At 39.9% G+C, this 24,082-nt stretch overlaps 1 protein-coding gene across 1 annotated transcript in view; it reads right to left on the reverse strand.

Annotated features, from left to right (window-relative positions):
- The window catches only part of ST8SIA6 (ST8 alpha-N-acetyl-neuraminide alpha-2,8-sialyltransferase 6), a 43,602-nt gene that overhangs the window by 9,650 nt on the left and 9,870 nt on the right, over positions 1–24,082 (reverse strand). The window contains exons 2-6 of the mRNA XM_009275701.2: positions 22,817–22,915; positions 17,170–17,256; positions 4,523–4,667; positions 2,117–2,229; positions 722–814 (exon numbers count right to left, since the gene is read on the reverse strand). Coding sequence (XP_009273976.2) covers positions 722–814; positions 2,117–2,229; positions 4,523–4,591 — 275 coding nt within the window. The 5' untranslated portion in view covers positions 4,592–4,667; positions 17,170–17,256; positions 22,817–22,915. The remainder of the gene's footprint in view (positions 1–721; positions 815–2,116; positions 2,230–4,522; positions 4,668–17,169; positions 17,257–22,816; positions 22,916–24,082) is intronic.

The raw sequence follows: 24,082 nt of genomic DNA on the forward strand, positions 1-24,082 counted from the left end.
AGGCTGCCCAGGGAAGTGGTTGAGTTCCCATCCCTGGAGGTATTTAAAAGACATGTAGATGCGGCGCTTAGGGACATGGTTTAGGGGGCATGGTCCTGTTGGGTCGACGGTTGGACTCGATGATCTTAGAGGTCTTTTCCAACCTTAATGATTCTATGATTCTATGATTCTAAGAAGGTGAAAAAAAACCCAACTTTGCTGAGGAAAAAGTGTGTGAGCAGCTTTTGTATGGATTGAGAAAATGAATTACAGAAATTGGGCCTCCATTTAGGAAATAGCCTTCATCAGAATAGCCTCTAAGCACATTACCTAAGAACATGTGCTTACAGTCCTAGTGATAGAGTCGGACACACATTTCCAAGATTTCCTGATTTATGATTACAATTCCTTCCTTATGTTGGGGGTCATGAGGGTCATGGGGGGGAAAAGAAGAGGCTTGGGCTTGCAATCATCAATTTTACTCTGTCATAAATTGTGGACTGCTGCCAACTGAGGCACTTGCTAATCTGGGTACTGCTGACTCCTTTCTGCTACGAAAAAGGCCAGGTTTAACAGATTTCCATTTAGACTGGTACGTATTTTACATGGGAACTAAGGCTTAATGAAGTAATCTGCATGCACTGCTCTCTATGCTGGTATCCCAACGGATTTCCAACAAAATCTAAATCATGTCAAACAATTATACAATATTGCACAGAAACAGATTTGCAGTAGTACTTACTTCTGAGCTATGATACTTGGATTAACAGTCACAAGATTTGTTTTATTGCCAACATCTTTGCTAATGCTTCCCGTGGTTGGAGGGAGGTTACACCTGAAATTGAGAAACATTTACTTAAACAGATGTGCACCAGAAATGCTTTACAGTTATTATTTGTAAATTCCTCTCTTGTGCAATGACACTTTCACATCAGCTCCCAGGGATCTCTAAGCACTTTACAAATATTAAATAAGGCTTACACCACTTCTAGTAAAAATATTTAATCTACTGTACAGATGGTTAAAATAGGGCACAGAGAGCTCATTTTCATAAATCACCTCACAAATCAGGAGCAAAGTTAAAATCCCGGAAGGAGCCAGTCTATGAATGCCCTATGCTCACTGCTAGGAAATACTGCCTCTCTTGACTAAACAATGCACTTCTGAAAGTCGTCTATTATTTTCTGTTTAAAAAAACCTGGTTGATACCAGTCCCTTGGCTTGCACAGCAATCTTGACAGCTGTTTCATGAGACAACAACAGCATAACTTGCCCAATTGCAGAAACAGTGGTTTCTGTAACAGGTTGAGAAAGCATTTTTTTAAAGTCAGTCACTTAGTAAGTTTAGCATCTTGGTATGTAGATTTCCCATTTTTATTACGACAGTTATGTAACTGGAAAGACTTTTTTTTTTTATTTTGAAAAGCCCAAATATTAGTCAAAAGCAGGAAAGGAAACTAAATGCAGCAGACTGTGATTGGACATCACTGAGAGAAGAACCTTCACTTGGTTACTCTGTTCCCTTGCAGGAACTACAACGTGTGAGTCACGTACTCAGAGAGTGGGCCAAATTATGCTCTAAGTATGCCTGGTTTTCTCCATGATCTATAGAGGGAGCTGAAAAAACCTACTTAAATTAGATGGCTAACAGAAGGTGAGATAAATACTGGGGCACTTAAATAACTGCATTAGTGAGCCAACCTAAGGCTAAGTAAACCCTTTGTTAAACCAGAGGTAAAGGTAAACGTGTGACATTTAATACCAGTCTTTCTTCATTTCAATTTCAGGGTTTTCTTTAGTCTCTTCTCCTGATTAAAAAAAAAAAAAAAAAAAAGACGTTTCCTCTCCTAAAGGATGTTAAATGAACAGAAATTTCATGTTCTCAGATAATCACGTTTCACATCACTGGCAAGGTATCTTTGCAATCATACATCATACATGTATCCATATAGTCCTCTCTCTACTTAGGAAGCAGTGTTCTGAAATCTACAAAGCAGAAGGACTATCCTTAGAGAGGCAGAAATAAAGAATTGTCAAGATCCTTCCTCATTGCTACAAACTGGCATTGGCATGCTTCCAAGCCTGCCAAGTTTTTAGAAACATTCAACACCCTTCAGTAAGATGAAGCAGCTCTTACCTAAACACAAAGTCGGAACGATCGATTTCAGCTCCGCAGCTGGAATTTTTCAGAATGCCTCCATTTCCAACCACGGCACAGGTCTTGAAGGGATAGACTGAAAGAGGAGAGGACTGCAAACAAATAAAAAGACACAGTCAATGCCTTATAAATCTTTTGATTGTTTCTTCACGTCTTTAGTCATTTGTCCTTGCAGGTTTAATCTGGTAAATCCCAGTGAAAACATGCACCATTTAGATGACAGGGTTGCCAAGCCTGGACAGCCAGGAGCCAACAATAGGCACCAACAGACTGAGAACTGCTACTTCTGTCATCAATACTTTGAGGGAATAACATTGGATTGTTAAAACTGGATTAATATCTTTTAAATACACTTAACACAAAAATTATCTAGTAGTGGACTGAATCCTTGACAAGCTAAGGAACTAACTTGTACTGAAGCTAGTTTAAATTTACCCATTTTCCTTTGCACTGTAACAGACTGGAGGTTGTCACATTGTCATTGACTTTGTCAGCTAACAGAAGGTAACTTTGTAAATGCTCATTACTCTGTCATCACACAATTACATTTGATGTAAAATAACGAATTTAAGGGAACCTGAAGATGCTGTAAAGGATAATCATGTGCTCTTACTTAACCCATGGTGAATGTGATGGCTAACTGGAAAGGTTACTGTTTCTGGCTGTTCACCCTCTCTACTCCTCTTCTTGTTAGAGGTTGCTGTCTTGCAATGGGGAAGCTGAATGGGAGCTAAGTGCATCCACTTCTGAACCAGCACAGATCACAACCTAGCAAATTAATGTAAATTGTTGGCTATTTCAGTTGACATTAATATAGTTGGCTGTTATCCCAGGGTCTCAGAAACATCTCATACATCTTGTTCAGCCTCTCCTGCTGTGGGAGCACTGACATTCAACAGAGAGGCCAACGGGTAGGCTACTTTCACTGCAGAAACTGAACCCACTTGTAAAATTGAGTCAAAACTTGCTTACACAAAGCGTTATCCTTCCTCATTCTCTCATCAGCTTGCCCAAAGAGAAGCAGGAAGGGACGCTGTTATGAACAAGGCAAAAAGTGTAGGGAAAGTGGCAGACATCACGTTGCCTGGCAATATATTACGAAACAACATGTTCAAATACTTTGTTCGATTCTGAAAGACAGTAGGACAACACAAAGGCCAGACAACTCTGGCTAGCTTAGCAAGTATATACGCACATAAAACACACTACTTTTTTCTTTCATTTAGTTTAAATTTGGAACCACTGTAATGTCTATTGCAGTGAGGTTTTTAGTGATTCACAGCAGCATTAGAAAGGACTAGACTCATGGTAGCTGGGATCTCACAAATCAAGAATGCCAGAGATGGGTAAGAGGGCTCCCATGCGCTCTTACTTTTGAGATTAAGTACATTTCTGTGCCCTTCTTTGTCTGGTCTCCAGAGCTCATATGTCTATTATAAGTCCTGAGCTACAAAATCTGACTCCTTTGCTCAACCTGTGTTTCTGGCTGCAAAGGCCCCACCCCAGTGGGCAACAAAGCTGGTGAATGGACTGGAAGGAATGTCCTATGAGGAGCAGCTACAGACTTTGGGCTTGTCTAGTTTGGAAAGAAGGAGGCTGAGGGGCGACCTCATTGCTCTCCACAGCCTCCTGAGGAGGGGAAGTGGAGAGGGAGGTGTTGATCTCTTCTCCCTGGGATCCAGTGATAGGATGCGTGGGAATGGTTCAGAGCTGTGCCAGGGGAGGTTTAGACTGGACATTAGGAAGCATTTCTTTACCAAGAGGGGGGTCAAACACTGGAACAGGCTTCCTAGAGAGGTGGTCGATGCCCCAAGACTGTTAGTGTTTAAGAGGCACTTGGACAATGCCCCTAATAACATGCTTTAACTTTTGGTCAGCCCTGAATTGGTCAGGCAGTTGGACTAGATAATAATTGTAGGTCCCTTCCAGCTGAAATATCCTATCCTATCCTATCCTATCCTATCCTACATCAGGTTTACCACCAAAATAGCTTTCATAAGTTATATGCCCAAGCCTGTACTGGAAATGGCATGGGAATACGAGGAATATGAAATGTTGATCCAGACTGAAATGCCTTTGAAAATGGGAATGAGAAAAGCAAGGCAAATGTTCTGAGGAGTCACTCCTGAATTCAGCTGGCTGCCAAGCCAGGCTGCAACTTGCACTCTGTAGCAACTCTACCTACAATCTGATCTATGATACTCTGTCCATGCCTCCACCACTGCAAAGGAAGGTGAAAAAAAAGGTCTTACAAGGTGAATGAAGAAGTGCATACAGGGGGTGAAGGGTGTCTTCCAGAGGAATCAAACAAAGCAGCTCTATTACTAACCCAAAATATATATATGATACTGCAGTTATAATAACAGGTAAAGATACAGTTCTTACCACAGGCAGCATCTTAAAAATGTCCTCTGTAATGAGGATGGTCTTTTTACTGTCCACTTCGTAACTCATGTTACTTCCCAGTGGGGTGTTGTTTTGAGAAGCAATAAAATTGTGAACTGCATCACAGCAGGAAGCTAGTTCTGACCTGCAAAAAACCCAAACAAAACCTGCTCAAAGACAGGCAAATAAGTAGGAGAGTGGTGGTAGAGAACTAGATGAATGAAAACCAGTTCTAATTAAGCAACAAAAGGCTATATGAACCCCCTATAATGTCATTTCCCTTGACTTGCTTTGCAGAGCAAGTCCGTTTTCACAGCTAATGTTCAGAAACTAATCAGACCAAGAACTCCTTTTCTTACCCTGTTTTTCTCTCTTGGTCTCCCTTTCCCATCCAGAAGTTGTAATCAGTCTTCTCCTTGTTATTAATTGCTAAGTTTATTATAGAAATACTGAGAGACTTTGGTCCCCAAAGAATCAACAATGTCATTTCAGTCAACATAGAATGAGTTATTGTAAGAAACTAGAAGGCTGAAGAAAGAACAAACCAAAGAGATGAAAGGAATGGTGATGGGAAGTACTGGCTATAGTACTTAGTGAACAGCTAGATGGTTGCAAGCCAACTAATTAATAATTCATTTCTGCAACTGTTCAGCATGGTTTTCCTGTGCACAGTATCACAGATGTTAAATACATTACATCACAACTTGCAAATAAGGAAGATGGATATCTTTGCGGTAGAGACAGACAGCCTAGCTGCTGCCCGAAACACCTAGCAAAAGTCCTTAAATAGATAAGAGTGCAAGGGATTCACTTAAACTTTATGTAGGAGTGAAGGCTATCACCGATCTCACAATTCCTGTTACCTCCAAACTTATAAAAATATTATGTGTCTAAACATCCTATATGATTAACAGTGAAATCCAATGAAAGGTCCTATCAGACCTGAAACACTATAATTCATTTTGCTTTAGGGAACGATGTTCTCTCTGCTACCACTGGATCCAATTTTCAGACTGTAAGGCTGAAATATTCATGGCCAGCCATTATCTATCAATTGGTAGGGTACAGCTATCTCATTAGGTGAGACACTAAGAGAACTACTAACCATTTAGAGAATAAAATTCATTGATAACAGAATTGCTTGGAATTTTGAAGAAGATAACACAGCAGGGAAAAGATAATAGTTCCTGTCCTAACACTGAAGGTTAATTGTGAAGAAAAAAGAAATATATTTACAGTTAGAGCCAGAGGAATAGAAAAGTTCTATTTCATACTTTTTCAGTGAGTATGGTAAACCAAACCATTGGAACTAGTTAAACAATACAGGCCAAATTCTGGATGAAAGTAAGCTGACTTTAATAGGGTAAGACACATGTAAAAGAAGTTGCTTTATTCAAGTTTATCAACAATGTACACAGAGCGCAAATATTCTAATAATAATATAATTTTATTTCGGATGGAGATAAGGCATAGTCTAGCACATGGAAGAACCCAAGGATTTTGTTTCCTAGAAGACAGGGAAGAGAATGAACAGGTGTCGTGGTTTAACCCCAGTTGGCAACCAAGCACCACACAGCTGCTCGCTCACCCTCACCCCCCCCAGCGGGATGTGGGAGAGAATTGGAAGAGCAGAAGCAAGAATGCGAAGGAAAACAACGACAGAGAGAGAGGAACAAAACCCAGGAAAAACAAGTGATGCAACTGCTCACCACCTGTTGACCAATGCCCAGCCAGTTCCCAAGCAGTGGTCACCATCCCCTGGCCAACTTCTCCCAGTTTATACACTGAGCATGACATCACATGGTATGGAATATCCCTTTGGTCAGTTTGGGTTAGCTGTCCTGGCTGTGCTCCCTCCCAGCATCTTGTGCACTTCTGCTGGCAGAGGATGGGAAGCTGTAAAGTCCTTGACTTAGTACAAACACTGCTTAGCAACAACTAAAACATCAGTGTGTTATCACGTTATTCTCAGGCTAAATCCAAACCACAGCACTGTACCAGCTACTAGGATGGAAATTAACTCTATCCCAGCCAAAACCAGGACAACAGGTCTGGGATAACTCCTAATCTCACTTCTCTTGAAATAATGGTCAAAATGGGGGGAAAAAAAGGTTGGGAAGTTTGGCTTGATTCATACATAAAATACCAAAGGAAAGAGTACCATTTCAATTGTCAGATGGCTTACTGGTATGTATTAACCCATTTTGAATACTGAGCTCTGAACCTCCTCAAAGACAAAGTTTCCAGATGTGTGAGGAACACTGGGAATGACTGAGTACTGGGATGGCACAGATCTGAAATAACCATACTAGGAGAGTTACCAGGAAATGTTAATGGGAAATAATACTCCCGAGAGAGGAAACAGTAGGGTTCAGATTTGCACAAGCCATATTCAGCTCCATTCCCTGAACACAGTGATTCCCACTGCCTTGCTTGAAGCCTTAAGGGGCAGGGGTGGTCTGTGGTCAATGAAAACCACTAGGTACAAGGGTGGGGATGAAACCGAGACTATGCTCTTGTGGGTCAGGAGGTGCACGCATAGTGAAAACAATTGCTCTGGGCATATAGTGTCCTATTTTAAACACATGGAAAAACACAAATGGAGCAATGAGGTAGGAGAGTCAAATGATTAAGTCTGGGAACACTGGATGTTATTGAACCACTCTTGACTAGAGTCTACTTGCTTTTCTTTCTTGTACACTTTTTCCTATAACCAGCTCTTTCTAACCTTAATATGCACTGCAGTGATAAGAGGATTCAGATACCACTGTCAGGCCCTGAGGGCACCACCAGACCTCACTACCCCTGCCCAGCACCCCCGGGGCCACCCACACCCTGCCCATGGCTCAGGACCCCATGTCAGCCCCCCGGGGCCATCAGTCCCTCACCCAGTGACACCGCAGCAGGGCCAGTCTCCAGCTGTGCCCATCCTGTCCCAGAGAGGTGCCCGATGCCTGGGGCTAGGGCTGCCCCACTCCTGGCTGGGGGTGGGATGGGCCCAGCTGCCAGTCCCTCCTCTGCTAGCCAGGTTATGGTGCTGGGATCCCAATCCCTGTCCCTTAGGGAGCAGCCATCCCTCACTGCTCCCTGCAATCACATGGAGATGAGAAATCACAAAAAACATAATTTTGATTTCCTTAAATTTTTTCTTAAAGCTAAATGAAGCAGGCCTAAATATTATCTGTGTTGACCACAGGACATTCAGAGAAGAAGGAATAATGCCAGAATATTCTTGCCCAGCTTTAGTAAAACAGCTGTTTTGTGTGTGATGGCTACCAGAACCTGAAAAAGCAAACTGATGATAGATAACATTCATTAATACAGATGACATGTTTTTGCTTTTTATTACTCATTCCACAGGAACGAGTGCTTCAATAAAAGCAGAAACAGTCTGGAAGAAAGGTATCAGAATTAATAAGAAAGTAATAGTTTAAACTAATATTATGGATCCACTGAGGAAGTAAAACAGAGTCAGGCTAGTTCAGAAACGCAGTGAGAACAAGAGAATACATATTGATTAATGATATATATATTCTTATGTTACCTAAGAGCATACGTGCTAAAAATTTAGAGGTAACAATAGAAACCTCTTACTTAGATCAAATCATGACACAGAATCCCACCATGCCCAAGCATCCATGTACAAAGCTCCAGCGGGAATGCATGTAACCTGCAGACAGTAATACCCACTGGCAATATATTTAGCGATCTGTTCGTATAGGATTTTGTACAAGCTGTAACACATGGTACCTCTACAACTGGCAGCAAACAATGAGGAAGGGGTAGAGACTGGGCAGTTCAAGCAATCTATTACTGCAACCGTCATCATAGTATTAATGTCATATGTAGCCTCTGTCGTGTGAGGTAATGACACCCTAAAGAGCATGTACTTCATAAGATTATGACATGTATCATTCAAGTCAATTCCTTTAACAAGTGCTGTATGTAAGGTGTTGCAAAGCTAAGACAACATTTTAACTCGTGTATCATGCCACCTGGGGAGAGAGAAATTGTTAAAACCTACCATACAAAGAAGTTCCTAACCAGATGGTGGGATAAGAGACAAGGGTCAGAATCTTAACAGCACCAAAAGGTACTACCTTAAAGCCAAACTCTGCATTTTCTTTGGAAGGTTAGAAAGTATCCACATTGTCTGTTCTGACCAGGACAAAATGCTGAGATATAGGGGCAGCTCTTGGAAGATGGGATGTTGCTATACAGGCTGAGCATCCACCTCAGATATGTGTAAGGACATGGATGTAGCTTATAGTAAAAAGGTTTCAGTTCCAGTTGTTAACAGAGCTGCTAGACGTGGGGGTTGCCCTAGAACAAAGTGTTTTTATGATCCAGTCACAGCATTAGAAGTCCAGAGTAAAAGAAACTGGAGTCAAAGTACCCAAGTTTTGTAGGGCCCTAGGTTTGGAAAGTATCTCCTTTGGAGATACCAACTGGAGATGGTACTGCCAGTTTCTTATTTGGAGGAAGCCTTCTCTCCAACATTTCTCCTGCAAGCAGCTGGAAGCAGAGTGAGACTTAAGAGCTATTTTAAGAGCTGAGGTGTAACATCAACCACAGATATTTCTTATGCCAAAATAAGCAGAAAGGGAGTTGATAGCACTATCTGGAAATTTCACTTGTAACACGTAAGGAACAAAATCAGTACCTGGAAAAAGACTACACTGTTTGGACTGGTAATACATACCTCATAAAACTGAGTAAGTACAGTCATGATAGTCTTAATCAATAACCTAACCGAAGCGGTGTGCTGTATTTGTCTGTGAAGTTTTGTTCATATTAGACAACACAGAGTCATTGTTGCGCTAGAAAATGTTTTTTGTTGCTCAGCAGATGCTTTCGCTGAATTTCGTCCTTTGTGGACCAAGGACGCTGGACCCATTTTTGTATTGAGGTCAGCTGGGATGGAATTCTGAGCCCACGTGGCATCCAGATCTGTTCTTCAGGTTTGTGGCTGCTGAGAACTTAAGAAAATCCTTGTTTCTGGAGCAAGTTATCAAAGTATTGAGACAAGCCAAAGGAATAATGTTGTTTTCCAGCTGCTATGCAGTTAGTCCACACTGAACTGTGGGCAGCAATAGCGGACCGCTGCCTTGATTGTACACATTTCCAAACCCCTCTGCATAACACAAATGCTTCACATGAAAAGTCCACTCTATTTAGTGGAAGTCAGTAAATATCTCCAGGATCTAAATACGCTGATGTAGTTTCTTTGCAGCTCCTGTAGTAGCTCTGTAGCCAAGAAGCTCAGCCTGAATTATTGTATCCCTCCTAGCAGCAAAATTAATTAGCTCAGCTTGGTTCTGCAGTAATATGAATATATGCATTTTAAGTAGTTCAGCGCTTGTGTACAGGCTGCACGTGCCTGCTGACAAGACACGGTGTGCACACATCCTGAAGAGACTGCAAACATCTCAACATCTTCCTTCCAACAACTCAATTTGAACCAGCCATAAGAGCTAAAGCAGTCAATGATTAGTCAAGGGCTAGCAGAGTTTCTCAGCTGGTCCAGAAGCCAGCACTGCCCTTATCCTGAGTGGAATGGGAAGAATCTATAATATAAGGGTGAAATTTGTCTTTATGCAAAGAACTTCTGCAGAGTTTAAAAACTCCCCACTCCTCCAAACTACTGATACAAGCAGCAAGAGGACCTTTGATTCATCCTCCTGCAGTAATTAGCATGGTTTTTATTCAGAACACCTTCTTTCATTAGAAATGCTTAGCTAAAGTAATTTTGTTCTATATTTTTTTAAAATATTTTATTCAGATATGTATCTGGTGTGAAAAGGCACTTGCTTCTGCACCAAAACTTTACACAGCCTTGTATTTTGGGACACAGGAAAGAGAGTATACCACTGGAATTGTCTGCTCCAGCCTAGAGCTGGACCACTGGGCCAACACAGTTAACCATGATCCTCAAGGGATTGCAGTACCCCCAGGGGGACGTGAGCCCACAGAATCTGACAAAACTGTGTGAACTTAATAGTATTTCTTTTGTGTAGACTACACTTCAGTGTGACACCAGTGCCTGTAGACCTGGGGCAAGAAGGCATTCTTCATTGCTGAGGACAGTGTGAAATATTTCACTGTCATTATACATTGGACTAAATTGAGGTGGGAGGAGGGGAAAAGTGGATGGCGATGGACACTGCAGAAGTATCAAAATATGCAAAACATTGTTCTAAGTAGAGATGCTCAACTGTCCTCTAAGGCCATGGGGGGGAGGGTGAGGAAAATCATCTTAATTTGCACTAAAGAAAGCTTAAGTTCAGTATTAGGAAGCACATTGAAACAGGTTGCCTAGGCAAGGTGCAGAATTTCAATGACTGGAGATTTTTAATAGATATCCGGCCAAACTTCTTTCAGTAATGGTCTATGTCCATTTGATTCTAAGTCACCTTTTATAAACATCTGTACAAGTGAATGTTTGTTTGCAAAAAGAATATCATATCAGTCCTGTTATAAAGCATTCGCACATTATCCACACCAGCGATGCTTACACAGACATATCTCTTCATGGACCTTCAGTTACCCAACACACATAAACACCACATTAAAAAAACCCCAAACACAAAGACCAGCAGATATTTAAAGCTGTAACTTCTGTAAGCCTGACACTAAGTGTATTTCACAGCACAGTTTGTAGTATCATTTGAATAAAGGGCAGTTTTCCAAGCGACAAAAGTCTGTGGATTAGTAATAACCAGAAAAAGTCTATGCTTGCCTAATAGCTCATTTTAATAGTTCACCTAGCTTAGGTATTTGTAATCATTAGTTCATGTGAGCTGTTGTATTGTACATGTGAAGACAACAAAGACTTTGAGGTTTCATATTGAAGAGACTGTTGTGACAGTACAGAGAAGAACCCACAAAAAATTCCACTATATAACAGCAAAATTTCAAGGGTGCAAATACAAACAGCAAGACTACCTTTTATCTATGTCCACTGCTGTAATATTTCATAATCAGCAAGCAATTATCTTATTGTACTGCATTGGGGTCTCTAGACAATGATACGGGTTTCTTCAGGCTCTTGTCAATCCAAGTCAAAGTGCAATGAGGCATATTATGACATATTCCAATCTTTTAGAAAAGAGTGGTTAAATCTGATACCTGAAGCAGAACGTGTTGAAGGGGAATGCTACACTGACAGCCCTTGAACTGTCTATAAATGAAGTAACATCATAAATGTCTAAGACAATGAAAGCCAACAGGGTTGAATCTGAAATCAAGGCTGAATATGTAAAAAGTGTAATAAAATTTTCAAACCAAAGACTATTTAAAGAGTCCACCATGAAGACAAAATTAACTCAGCCTGATCCAAAATTAGGTTCCCCTTATAGGAATCCTCCAACCTTTAGGAAAGTATATAGTCTGTAGAGCAATTAAAAGAGTCAACAATTTCTCCAAACTGTCACCAATTACTATCTCTCCACCCAGCCTTTTTCTCTTCTGAAATAGAAATATGGCTCTGAATATATACTCCTGATTTTACATATGATCTATTAAACCTATGCAGCAAATGTACCCTTAAATTACACTGTAATCTCAGAGTTCTGCGTATTTTCTTGTATACTGGAATGGAAGACTTCAGAGAGTACAGTGGAATTATTGATCTGTTTAGTGTTAGGAAAGCTGTTGGTTATGTGGTGGTGTGAGCTTATGTAAGCATAAATTGACCTCACAGGGTATTTTATTTGTGTTTCAACTGTGGTTCATTGCAGTACACAGATGTGTTAAGCAATACTGTTATATATGTTAGTGTAGCACATTATAAATTAATCTCTTCAAGGGGTAGGATTTTATAATCTGCAGGAATGTTTAACACACTTTTCAGAAGAGATATTAAAGTGGGAAAACGGTAATAGAGGTCCAGTGGGATAAAAAGCAGGAGGGGAAATTACAGGACTAGGAAAATGGGTTGATCTTTTAACTATTCTTTTCAAGACCCAGGGTTCTTTTTTTAAAATAGCAATGTTTTCTTTTAAAAAAAGTTACAAATATTTTGGTGGAGTGGAGCAGTGTGCCAGCTAAACTGCAGTGTAACATCAGGGGTTTTAAAACTGTATTTTACACCTAGGAATTTCCTTCTCCCTTCATTATCAGATGCAAATAAGGTTTGTCAGGAATGGTATTTCCATGGGGAGGGGGCCCAGTATCCACAGCTCACACAGGGCTATTCCAGTGTGATACCACCCCTGAAGAACTGTTGCATTGCTTTGCAAGGCTCCGAGATCAGCGAGATAGCCCAGAACTACAATGCCCAGAGGCTTCCCTGAAACACAGCATCTGCTCAGCCTTTCTCCATATCCTCCCTCCCACCCAGTCATCTTGAAGGCTGTTTTAGCTATTTGTTAGCTTCCAGCAAAAACAGGAGTTGCAACTCTTTGGAAAACCTGCAGATTATTTGCCACCATGGGTGTATAGCCCAAATGAGAATAAATCAAGCTTAAAAGTCTGTAAAGCAAAGAGATGTGGAGGTGTGAAAACAATTACAGCTTGCACCCAATTGGGCTCTGTAATTTGTTGCACTAATGAAACATTTCTTTTAAGTGGAAAACCTTTGAAGAATACTAATATAATAATTAATATTCAGGTTACCTAGGGAACTTGAGACTCTACTGACTGTAGCTAGAAGAGCCTTTGCAGACGAAGCTACCCAGCACAGCTTTTTTCTGCAGCTTTAAGAATGACGCTTCCAGGCAGCTGCGAGATTATTTCCCCTCCCTTTCTGAGTTTGTACCAATCCTTTCTTATAACCAAGAAATCTGAGGACTTGCTTTGTCTAAAACAAGTTAGAGCTGATATAAATCTGAAAAGGGAGGAAGTATTCAGGTGGGCTTAGAAACAAAGGGATAATGTGGAGATGCTAGATGATTGTAGAGCCATAAAGAACAAGAGAAATAAAAAAAAGAACAAGAGAAGCACAGCTGAATTTCATAAAGGAAAGGTCTGAATAAAAAATAGTTAAATAGCTTTCTATACATCAGTAGCAGTAAACTTTGGAGAAGACTTTCCCTAAATCACTGTTAGTAGGATGCCATTTACACCACTTCTGGTGTAGGTACATCACCTTTGCTAGCATCTGTTGTGAAGCTAGATAAAACCTCTTTAGCAATGGCTGACAAACACTAATGTGGGGCACAATAAATCTTAACTAGATTGCAAAAGCAGTGAACCAGGTGCTTGCACTTGCTCCTCTGAGGACAGCCTAAATCTGGCAGTGCTGATGTCAGCATTACAGATACTGAAATAAGTGAAGAGACAGGAGACTGGTTCCCCAACAGAGGCTGGACAAAAATCAACCAGAGAAGAGTGACTGTGGATATGGGAGGTATTAAGAACATCATGGCTTGTACTTGCCTCATGATTCTTCTTGATTTTGAGAAATGCATCAGTAAACATCACATAGCTGTCAGGAACCACTGACCACTGCCAGATAGCAATCTATCCAAGTGCATATGAGCGTGCACAGCAGAGCAGCTTTAGAGGAAGCCATTTGGAAAAGGAAAAGGGCAGCGCTCTGACAACAAATGGACACAGTTTGCACAGCTGCATGGCAAAGCTGAGCTAGGTAGTAGAGGGTCAACCTGGAATCCTGCACTCTGCTTTTTGTACAATGGGTTGGCAAAAACACTGTGGTTTGTGCCACACATGGCTGTCAGCTGTAACCCTTTTGCCAAATACAAAGACAAGTATTTTTTTCCTGCATTACACTTCTAATTCTTATTCTTTTATATGGCCTGGATCTGCTGGGAGTGCGGCTTACAAAGAGTATTGATGTGTACTCATTGGCACACAGTGCTGTCTTCTAGGAACATAAGAGTTACTGGCTCAGATCACATATTCCTTCACTCCACTACCAGTATGATGGTAGCCAACAGCAAAAGCTGCAAAGGAAAACACAAGAAAGCTTCTTTGAGAAATTCACTACCACACGGGAAGCTGCTTTTGAACCCTATTAATTAGAGGTTAGTTTATGCCCTGAAGCATAAGACATTAAGTCCCTTATAAATATGCATGCCTGTTCTTCAGAACTTCAGGATAATACAGAGATGTCATACAACTGACACCATGCCTGAGAAGCATGTAAGCGTTCACTCCATTTAACAGAGGGGCAAACAGGGAAAGAAGTCAAGCAGCTTCTCTGCAGTCTAGTCAGCAGGCAGACTTCTGGTGGCACTGGCAGGTGAATAATACAACACAGGCAGCTTCAAGCTCTCCTCCTGAAGGTGGCTAGCTGTATTACCCAATTCCTGCTGCACAGCCCCTCTGAGATTAATTTCCTCTTCTGCAAAATGGGTGTGTTTATCTACTGACAATGAGATTTTTAGAACTGAATAATATTTGTATTACACAATTATTATGCATTATTGACACTAGGCAAAGTTAGAAAAAGGAAGAGATGTACTGCCAAGGGATTATTAATTCATTTATTTCACCACATTCCTAGAAGCTTTGTTCCCTATAGAGCTCTGTCAACGCATCATTTCTCAGCTAGAGTGTCCTTCCAAAGCTAGTTCCAGGCTCTTGTGCTTAAGTCTGATAAATAAGTTTGGGAGTGCTGTAAGCATGGAGTGTATACAGAATTAGTCAGTAAATTTTATACTGAATTTGGTTTTCTCTTTTTTTTTAAAGCCTCTATTGACGAACTGCTAAGAGCCTTGAAAGTCTCCAGTATGGTCTGGCAGCAAGGACAACTGTAAAATTTTAATGTCCTGTTTCCAGAAAACAACAGAGACAGGAGGAGTTTGAGAGAACAGAAAAAGAAAGAAAAGACATGCAAAAGCACACATCTTTTGTAGAATAATCATCCGCAATACCCTAAACAAAAGTACCAGTCCTTGGTCATATCAATGGAATTTTTGGATGCTAGCAAAGCAGATCAAATTTCATAAGGACAGAAGAATACAGTACCGTCATCAGAAATGCAGCATGGGTTGTATACATATGAACTAGCTAATACTCTAGCTTGTTTGGATGTTAAAACACAATGAAACCATAACAGCACAGCCCTTGAATGTAAATTAAGTGACAAGAGTTTGTCCAGCCTGTGCTGAACCATGGGTTTCAAAAGATTTTTTTCGCTTGGATTTGAGCTAAGTTAAAGCTAGTAAGCTCACCTCAACGTACATACAACCCACATTTTCTAAGTGGCCTAGGGGACCCCACAGTTTTCACTTTTGAATATTTCCAGTCTGATCACTGGTTGCATAACCCACCTTGACTACTTACGACCCACACTCCTTGCTGGAAGGCAAAGACAGCAAGAGGTACAGCAAGCATCTTGTACTTAAAGTCCAACAGCCTCATGACGGTTTAGATAAGAGGATGTCATGTTTGATTCCCATAGGCCTAGAAGATCTAGAAGTTGGCCCAGTGGAAGGGAGAATGCAGAAGCAATAAATGAAGAAGTCAAGCTGGAACAAGGAGTTGTTACTCTGCCACTGACTCGTACACCTAGCACAGCAGAAGTGGCAAATTTCTGATAAGTGGTGGCTGGTCCGTTCAGAAGGAAGATAAGTTAAAAAAAGATTGGAAAAGAAAAACCCTAAATGTAGCAGGGTGAAAAGCAGGTGAAGAGCAGATGAGAGCAGCTTCACCTCTTGTCAGCTCTGTACAAGACACCTGCCTGTTCTGAAACAGAAGGGGCTGCTTCTGCAGCTCCTTATCATGCTCTGATATCACTCTGCACAGCTAAAGCCTGCCTGAGTTAACCGAAAGTTTCTTAAGCCTTAACTCTGTGTATTCTCCTACCTCAGCTTTGGGAAACACCATTAGTCAGTTATGATACACAGCAAACACAGCAATTTATGTTGCACAAAAGCTCTACCCCAAAAAACCTACTTCTTCCAAGGGTATCATGCTGAGCATGTGAATATTGAGTTTTCAATGCTAGTTAACTCCAAAGAGTTGGAAGGTAGGTCAGTTTATTTATTTTTAATTATCATGACAGAATCTTTAATTCTGATCCATGTGATAATGTAATTCAAGAGAGTATTTCCCCCTGGAGAAAACAGGGTTGGCACAGTGAAGCTGTTCTCTAAACCCAGCATGATGCATTTCCAAATTAGAGTGGAAGCTTTTCAGGGATCACTGTCCGTACTGAGCATGTACTTATGTGCCATACCAAACAAGCACAGATGCAATCATGTGCTTACATGCTTAGGGGCCATGACATGCAGTGTCAAACCTACTGAGTGCCTTGGGCACTTCCGTAATAGAAGCAATAGTCTTGGGGTAACAAATACACTGCTTCATTATACAGTCTTTTAGCAGAGTGCCAGTTCAGATGGACAAAATCACATTAATGATTTTTTTTTTTTTAAATACTGTAGGTTTCCTGTCAGGAATATTTTAATCTATTCTACTTAAGTCAGTTAACTATTCATTGTAGTGGAGACAGGTAAAATCACTTTATTTGTGTAGTTCTTTTATCCTACTCAGTTTGCACAGTTCAATTCAAATAAACGAGGAGAGTCCCAGCATCCAAAGATTAATAGAATCGTATAGCTACAAATGCAGTCTAAAAGCAATACAAAATTATCTTTTCAAAACAGAAGAGTTAAATTTATGGCTTGTTAGATGAATCTAGGGTAAACAGTTTTTCTAAATGAGACAATGAAAATTACCTGAATTTTGTAGATTCTTCTGGTCTCCTTTTCCAGGTGCAGTTCTGCAGTTTTGTGACTATGTGAAGATAATAATCTTCTGAATATCTAAAAAAGGCAACAACATCAAACACTAGGATATATATATATGTATATTTAGAAACAGTCTCTAAAACATTCAAATTATGCATGTATTAATAATAATGTGCATGGTGCATATATAATAGATTGCTTTTAGAACTCTGTGACCTATTTTATTTTTGTAATTTGTAACAGTACTATCCTCATTTAATTAGCATGACCTATTAAACGTTGCTTCTTAATAGTGATGTCCTAATGAACTTTTCTTTTCAGAAACTTTCAAAAGTAACACTGGTTTCAAACTTAAATATTTGACCATAAATATCTTGAAGTTATTAGAAATCATCTCAAGTGCAATATTCAAAAATACTACAAAAAATCTCTTTCTCGTATTTGGTGGTTTAAACTTCAAAAATGTTTTGAAATGTGGCTCTTGCAAGCCAAGATTAAACATTAAACTTCTTATGCCTTTTCTTTCATTTACCTTATAGAGTCCCCAAAGCTCAATTCAATCATCTAAGACCACAGACCAGTATTTACAGATGTAAGTTTTCCTTCAAATTATCTCTTAAATAAAACAATCTTGTTTTACATCAACCAGCACTTTGGTTACATTGGTACATGTAACCAAAGAGCTTTCTGCTCCTTTTAAACCCTTTCAAGAGAATTAAATTTGTCCGTATGTGAAATACTTCAGAACATATACGTCAAAAGAATGGAGACATTTCTTCCCTTATAGGTTCAATATTAATACTTCTCCCATTTGTGCCAGGATCCTAATACAGGTTTTTTAAAAACAATAACTCTGACTTATAAGGAGGATTGGGGGAATGGGAAGAAGAGATGATATGGATGCCATGACTACAAATTCTACGGGACTCGTGTCTCCAGAAAAGATCTACCTTGTATTATTTTAGTAAAAATGGTTTAGTGTTGGCCCAAAACCAAATGGTCATGAGTTTATTTAAGCTGGAACTTAGAAGTGTGTATTTTGAACAGTTTTACAAGAGTTGGGATGGCAAGAAACCTCACTTGTTTTTAAATGGAGCATGAGAATTAATAAAAAGGAATATAAAAAAAGGCTGTGGTGGCTTGCAACGGCAGAGGTCAACAACCCAAAAGCTTCTTTCTCTCTCTGTGTTCAACATGCTTTTAGTACCACAGCTTTATGGTAAACATTTGAAAAAACAGATCCCTTTTTTTGTTTGCTTCATAGAAGTACTGCAACTGCTAAAGTTAACTTGTTTATCTACCCCTGAGTAAAATCATGCCCCATTTCCACATGGAAAAAGAAATGAAACTTTTTAGAGGAATTCTGCATTAGAATTGGTCTTTGGCTCAAGTTTGCACCTGTGACTACATGTACTATTTTCATCCTCCAGACTTAGCAAACTCTTAAAGGAACTAGATTGTGACTAAGCTAATTTTACTGAGCCCTTGCACAACTCAAGAGAGCAGGAATGAATGGGCAGAAGTGGGAGAAGAGCAAGATTAGTTTCATTGCAGCTGTAGCTGATCTGACCTGGTGCAGTACATTCTTCCTCCTTCCAGTCCAACTCCCAATCTGTTCTCTCCCTTGTGCCACTGCTGGTACTTACTTGACTCCACCTCTGTTTTGTTTTTGCCAGCTTTTGCACTTGTCAAATGCCTTCATAGGCCACTTTAATTCACTACCATGACAAAAAAATAACCCAGAAAGAAAAAAATATGCATATACAATTTCTTCTTCTTTAGTGTGTTAAAGCAGATCGGGAAAGATTCCACCGAACACCACAGCCAGTATAAGCAAGGAGTGATGGGAGCAGAGAAACTGGGAACAAGGCCTTCCTATTTTGGCAGCTGCCTGCTGGTATGTTGTATTAGCAGCCTTGGAACTGCAGCCAGAGAAAATGGAACTACTTTCTTGCTGAAGCTGCTACCTAAATTGGCTCACTGTGGGGTCAGACAGTGTCAGTACCAGCACAGGGCAGGACAGAGAGTGCATGTGGGGGGAGGATGGGATAGAAGCACAGGACCGAAATAGCCTATGCTGATGTTGAATCACTCATCTAGTTTTATTCCTTAAGGCTAAACAATAAACAACTCTCAGATGCTGGGACTTATGGAAAAATTCCGAAAATTAATAGGATAACAGGGCATGAAGAGTTACTTAGGCTATCATTATCTAGGAGAAAAAAAAATAGAAAAAGCAAATTCTAGCCTACAGACATTGATAAGATGAAGATCAGAGTCAGAAATGAAAAGAAAAATTACCATCAGCTCAGAAACAAATCGCATGGACTGACAAGTTATTAGCAAGTTACAGGGAAACATTTGGTAAGGAGAAAAATCAAAGCATCATCCATAATGCTAGTTCTGAGGCCTCATGAGAAACACGGGCACTCACTGTCAGAAACTGTAAGGACCTTCTTATAGATGTAACAGAAGCTGCACCTAGGGTAAAAACACCAATTACAATGCAAGAACATTGCTGCCTTTCCACTGCTCTCTACTGGGTGGAATCACTCTTGCTTGGAGTTGTCCAAGCTCACCAGCTCACCCAGAAAAGCACCACTTACAGGTCCTTACAAGGCACACCACCACCTCTGCTTCACCTGTGCATCCAGTTTTGCTCCTCTTGTGATTTACAAAGACACTATAGGCTGTCAGAACTCATCTTTGCAGCACTGGCACAGCACCACAAGTGGCAGAGACAACCCAGCAGCATGTCCTGGGGGACAGGAGTTCCTGACTGCGGCAGCTCTGCAGGGCAGCCGCCACACCTGCTCACACTGATATAAGGCTTCCATGAAATGAACCCTACTCGAATACAGACAATATTCCCATAGATTAATTTTTTTAAAGACTCAAAGGGAAGCTCTGGGATTTGCTGCAGCTGAGTTTACAGCCCAGAAAGCTTTGTTTTCCTTTCAGAAAGCCTATTTTAGCATTTCTTGCTTTAAAGGAGCCTTGGAAACTCCAATGGAATCAGTCCAGAAGGCCATCAGAGTATCATTTCATGGCCCTGCTGTAACCCAGACAGTCGTCTTCTCCACTGCTCCATTTTAAAGAGCTGGGACAATACATATATTTCCACTGGCACCTAGGAGCTTACAGCACATATTCACTGATGCTAAAAGGGTTTTATTATTAAGATAAAAAAGCTCAGGTAAATTGAACTATAAAAATACATGGACAGGACAATAATTACAGTGCTGAGAATAGTGAATGAAACACATTTTGTCCTGTTTTTGTCTGCCACCTGCACCACAACCATTATAATAACTTGCTGTTGTAGGAAACTCACTTATAATGCTCTATGAGCCTTGCTGACAAATAACACCTGGAAGGGGTTTTTTTGCCTATAGTACTTGTCAGGTACGCAGTGACCTTCTACATTAACTGCAGTGGCTAAGGTGCAATTATTATGCACAGTTGAGGCACTGACAAAGTATAAGTATCTTCTAATTTTTGGCAGGTACCTGAAGGACAACAGCAAGGACGGAAGTGCTGAGATAGTAGGGAGACAATAGGTAAAATGTCAGAACAGAGAGACAGATGCAGCCCCACTGGTTACTTGCTAAAACTAAACACCTACTTGAAAAAAAGCTATTTGAATTAGAAAGAAAATTGAGCAGCAGGAATGAAAAAAAGATATTCCTACTTGGCAGATAATGTTCAAGAAAGGAACAAATAAAAAGAAAAACAACAGCAGGAAATGCAAGAGAAAAGGAGGATCCCTTTGGCCTTTGGACGCTTTAATACTACCAAAAAACCTATCAGTTTTTTAAGTCCTCAGGACAGTGTGCACAGGGCTTGCTCTAGAATAAAAATGGAGAACTGCCAGCAAAACTCAGCATTTCAGGCTCTTTATCACCACCAGCACATACCTGCTATAATAATAACTTCCCACTTACATAGCATTTTTTACTATCAAATCATTTGACAAGCTTTAAACTAGTAATGTTTTTCCCTTTCTGTCAACTTAAGAGGCAAGAGTGTCCAGAATGTCCCTGAAAGTCTAGAATTGCAATAGAAAGCATTTATATATCTTGCCTGTGGGTCACGCCTTGAAAAAAGCAACAAAGATCCCTGCAGCTTCTCTCAGTGAAGGGCAATGAGTTGCAACATTCATGGCACAAAGCAATCCCTTGCTTCTTTGTTCATCAGTTTCTCTTCCTACCTGCCCAGTTCATCTTCTGCCTCGTTAAATGGTGCAGCTCCTTTCTCTTTAGCCACAGAATAAATGTCTCACAATTCCTAAAGCTTCTCCTACAAGCTCAGCTCCAAAATGTTCTAGGTATGAAAAGCACGTCTGCATTCCTGCAGCCTGTATAACTTTGTAACACATGGGATAAATAACAGCATTTATATTGCTCTAACTGGATTTTGGAGGCAATTCGGCAACTGCTTGTCCTTCTCTTGGTGTTAATCACTCAATTCTTCAGTCAACTCTTTGACCTCTGTTTGCCAATCTCTGTTTCAGCTCTCACTAGCAGCACATCAGTAACACAGTGGCCTACCACCTTTCAAAAGAGTAAAAACTTCAGTGGTAGCATTGCTGATGAGGTGGAATATTGATGGGAGAAGAGGTTATAGCGGAGGAAAAAAAAGGAAGAATTAAAAGAGTAAAGACAGAATATTGGCAATATGGTGAATTAAAAATAGGTGAAAGATCTCAAAACACAGTGAGAAAGTAAGGAGGGGGCAGAAAAGACAGGAGAAGTTTTAAAATCATGATTTAATGTTGTTTCTGTGTTAAGGAAAAATTTGACTTCTCCAGTCCTTTGAATGGGAAAATGCACATAATTATTTTTAGCAGAGCTTTTGTTTCTCATTCCATTTCTCTTCTCTTCACAAATGGAAGGGGGGGGGGAGCTTCCAATTCTAAAGACACCATGGCACATAATTAATTTTAAGCTGGAACTCGGTCCTAATGGAAAGCCTTTCTTATTTACAATGTTTTATTTATTGGTGCATCCATATAGGCAAAATGTTACAAAAAAGCAATGGGGAGCTCCTCCCATCTTCACTTTAGCAAGTGGCAAGGAATTTGAGCAGGGTTGGTATCAAATATTTTTTCCATGTCAGGAAAAGGCAGAACAGCAAGTTGAAACCCAGAATTAATTTGGGGTGTTTTTTCAATGTATCTAAAATTGAATAATTAGTTTCCTGTGGACTAGTTATTATAATGAGTACAATTAATTAGCAAGTTTTTATACTAGTACATTTCTATACTTACTCTAGTGAATATGCTGAAAAGAATCCATTAACTGAGGTTGCTCATAGCAGGAGTGTTCACCAATCAGGAAAAAGACACTCAAGAATGAAATTATACCTCACGGATTCTGTTCTACCTTCCTGTGAATATCTTGGAATAAAATGTTACTAACTGGCAAGGAGAAATCTTGTTCACTTATACTGTGAAAATTAAAAAAAAAAAAAAAATCCAACCTCGAATAAATCTAATGCATGTGAAAAAAAATGCAGACAAACATTGGTTGAACAATTTCAGTTTCCTGTTGTATCATCGAGAATTATGTAAAAGGGTCAATCTTTTACCCTTCTATTTAAAATAAATAAAGCAGAAAGCACAACAAACACCTACCTTTTCTTCTTGATAGATGATGACAAAATGTTGTCCTGAATTGCCTTACATTTTGAAGCCTGTTCCAACTGGTAAATTCCATTTTTATTAACAGTTGTTCTGTTTAAGGGAGGGGCGGGGGGAGGGACAGTTGTTCGTTTAAGGGAGGGGCGGGGGGAGGGGGAGAAAAAGCAACAAACTTTAAAAGAAAGAACATATTCTGACAATGCTGTCACATTTACTTTGCTATGACAATAAGATTAATAACGGTTGATTTAGCTGAAAACATTACCAAAGAAATCTTATTGACTTCTACTGTGAAGCTCTTGTTTAAAAGGAGAGTTTTCTGCTAGTGACTATAAAATATTTGATTCTTTAAAGTAACCCTATTTCATAGTCTGAATTATATTTTCTATTTTACACTGTAATCAGAAAATGTAATTTAAAAAAAGAAGAATTGAAACGGGAAACCTCTTGAACATTATGTTTTGAAGATATTTAGAATATTCACCAATAAAATATTTAGCAGATGTGATTTCCTAAAGTTGTTGATGAAATGCAATATTCAGAGCCAATATAATATGTACAGGAAACACCACAGGTGAAGTGGATCTTTTTACTTGGACCTTAATTTATTGACTTGAGCTTAATACTTCCTCCCTTGTTTATTCTTTATTTACACAGTGAGAATAAATATTTGTAAAAGGAACCAAGGCAAATGCCAGACAGTGATCTTTAATTCCTGTTGTCTTATTTTCACCAAACTCCTGTGTGGTCCTCTTTCTCTGGCAGTCCTGGTAGAAGATTGAGCTGTAAATTAGTAAATGACTGAGATACCGAGGTCTTATTCCATTCACCTCAGTTCACCCTGTATCTAGGTTCAATCTCATACAATCACCCTCTTCTGTCATCAACCTTCTGCTGTGTGTATTGTCATTTATCATGAAGTTTTTTCGTCCAGCATTTTTATTTTCCTTGCTCCTCATCATCTTCCCCTCTCCCCCCCGATCCCGTTCCTTTTAGGTTCTTTCCACTGATTCACCACTTACGGAGCACTTGGACACTGCAACCTATTTGTCCAAACCAGAACTAGAAATACAGAAGACACATGCTGTGTCATTCAGTCCTGGGTATGAGCTGCCGCAGTGAATAGAACCCATGCTGTTCTTAGAAACACAGAACAACCAAGCCATCTCTGTACAGAGGCACTCATACACAAAAAGAAAGGGTCTTCCTGCTTTGTACACAATGCGCTCTGCTTCTGAACCATCATTCCTTTACTAACAA

Source organism: Aptenodytes forsteri, unplaced genomic scaffold (genome assembly GCF_000699145.1).
Source record: "Aptenodytes forsteri isolate BGI_AS27 unplaced genomic scaffold, ASM69914v1 Scaffold172, whole genome shotgun sequence".
NCBI classification, from domain to species: domain Eukaryota; kingdom Metazoa; phylum Chordata; class Aves; order Sphenisciformes; family Spheniscidae; genus Aptenodytes; species Aptenodytes forsteri.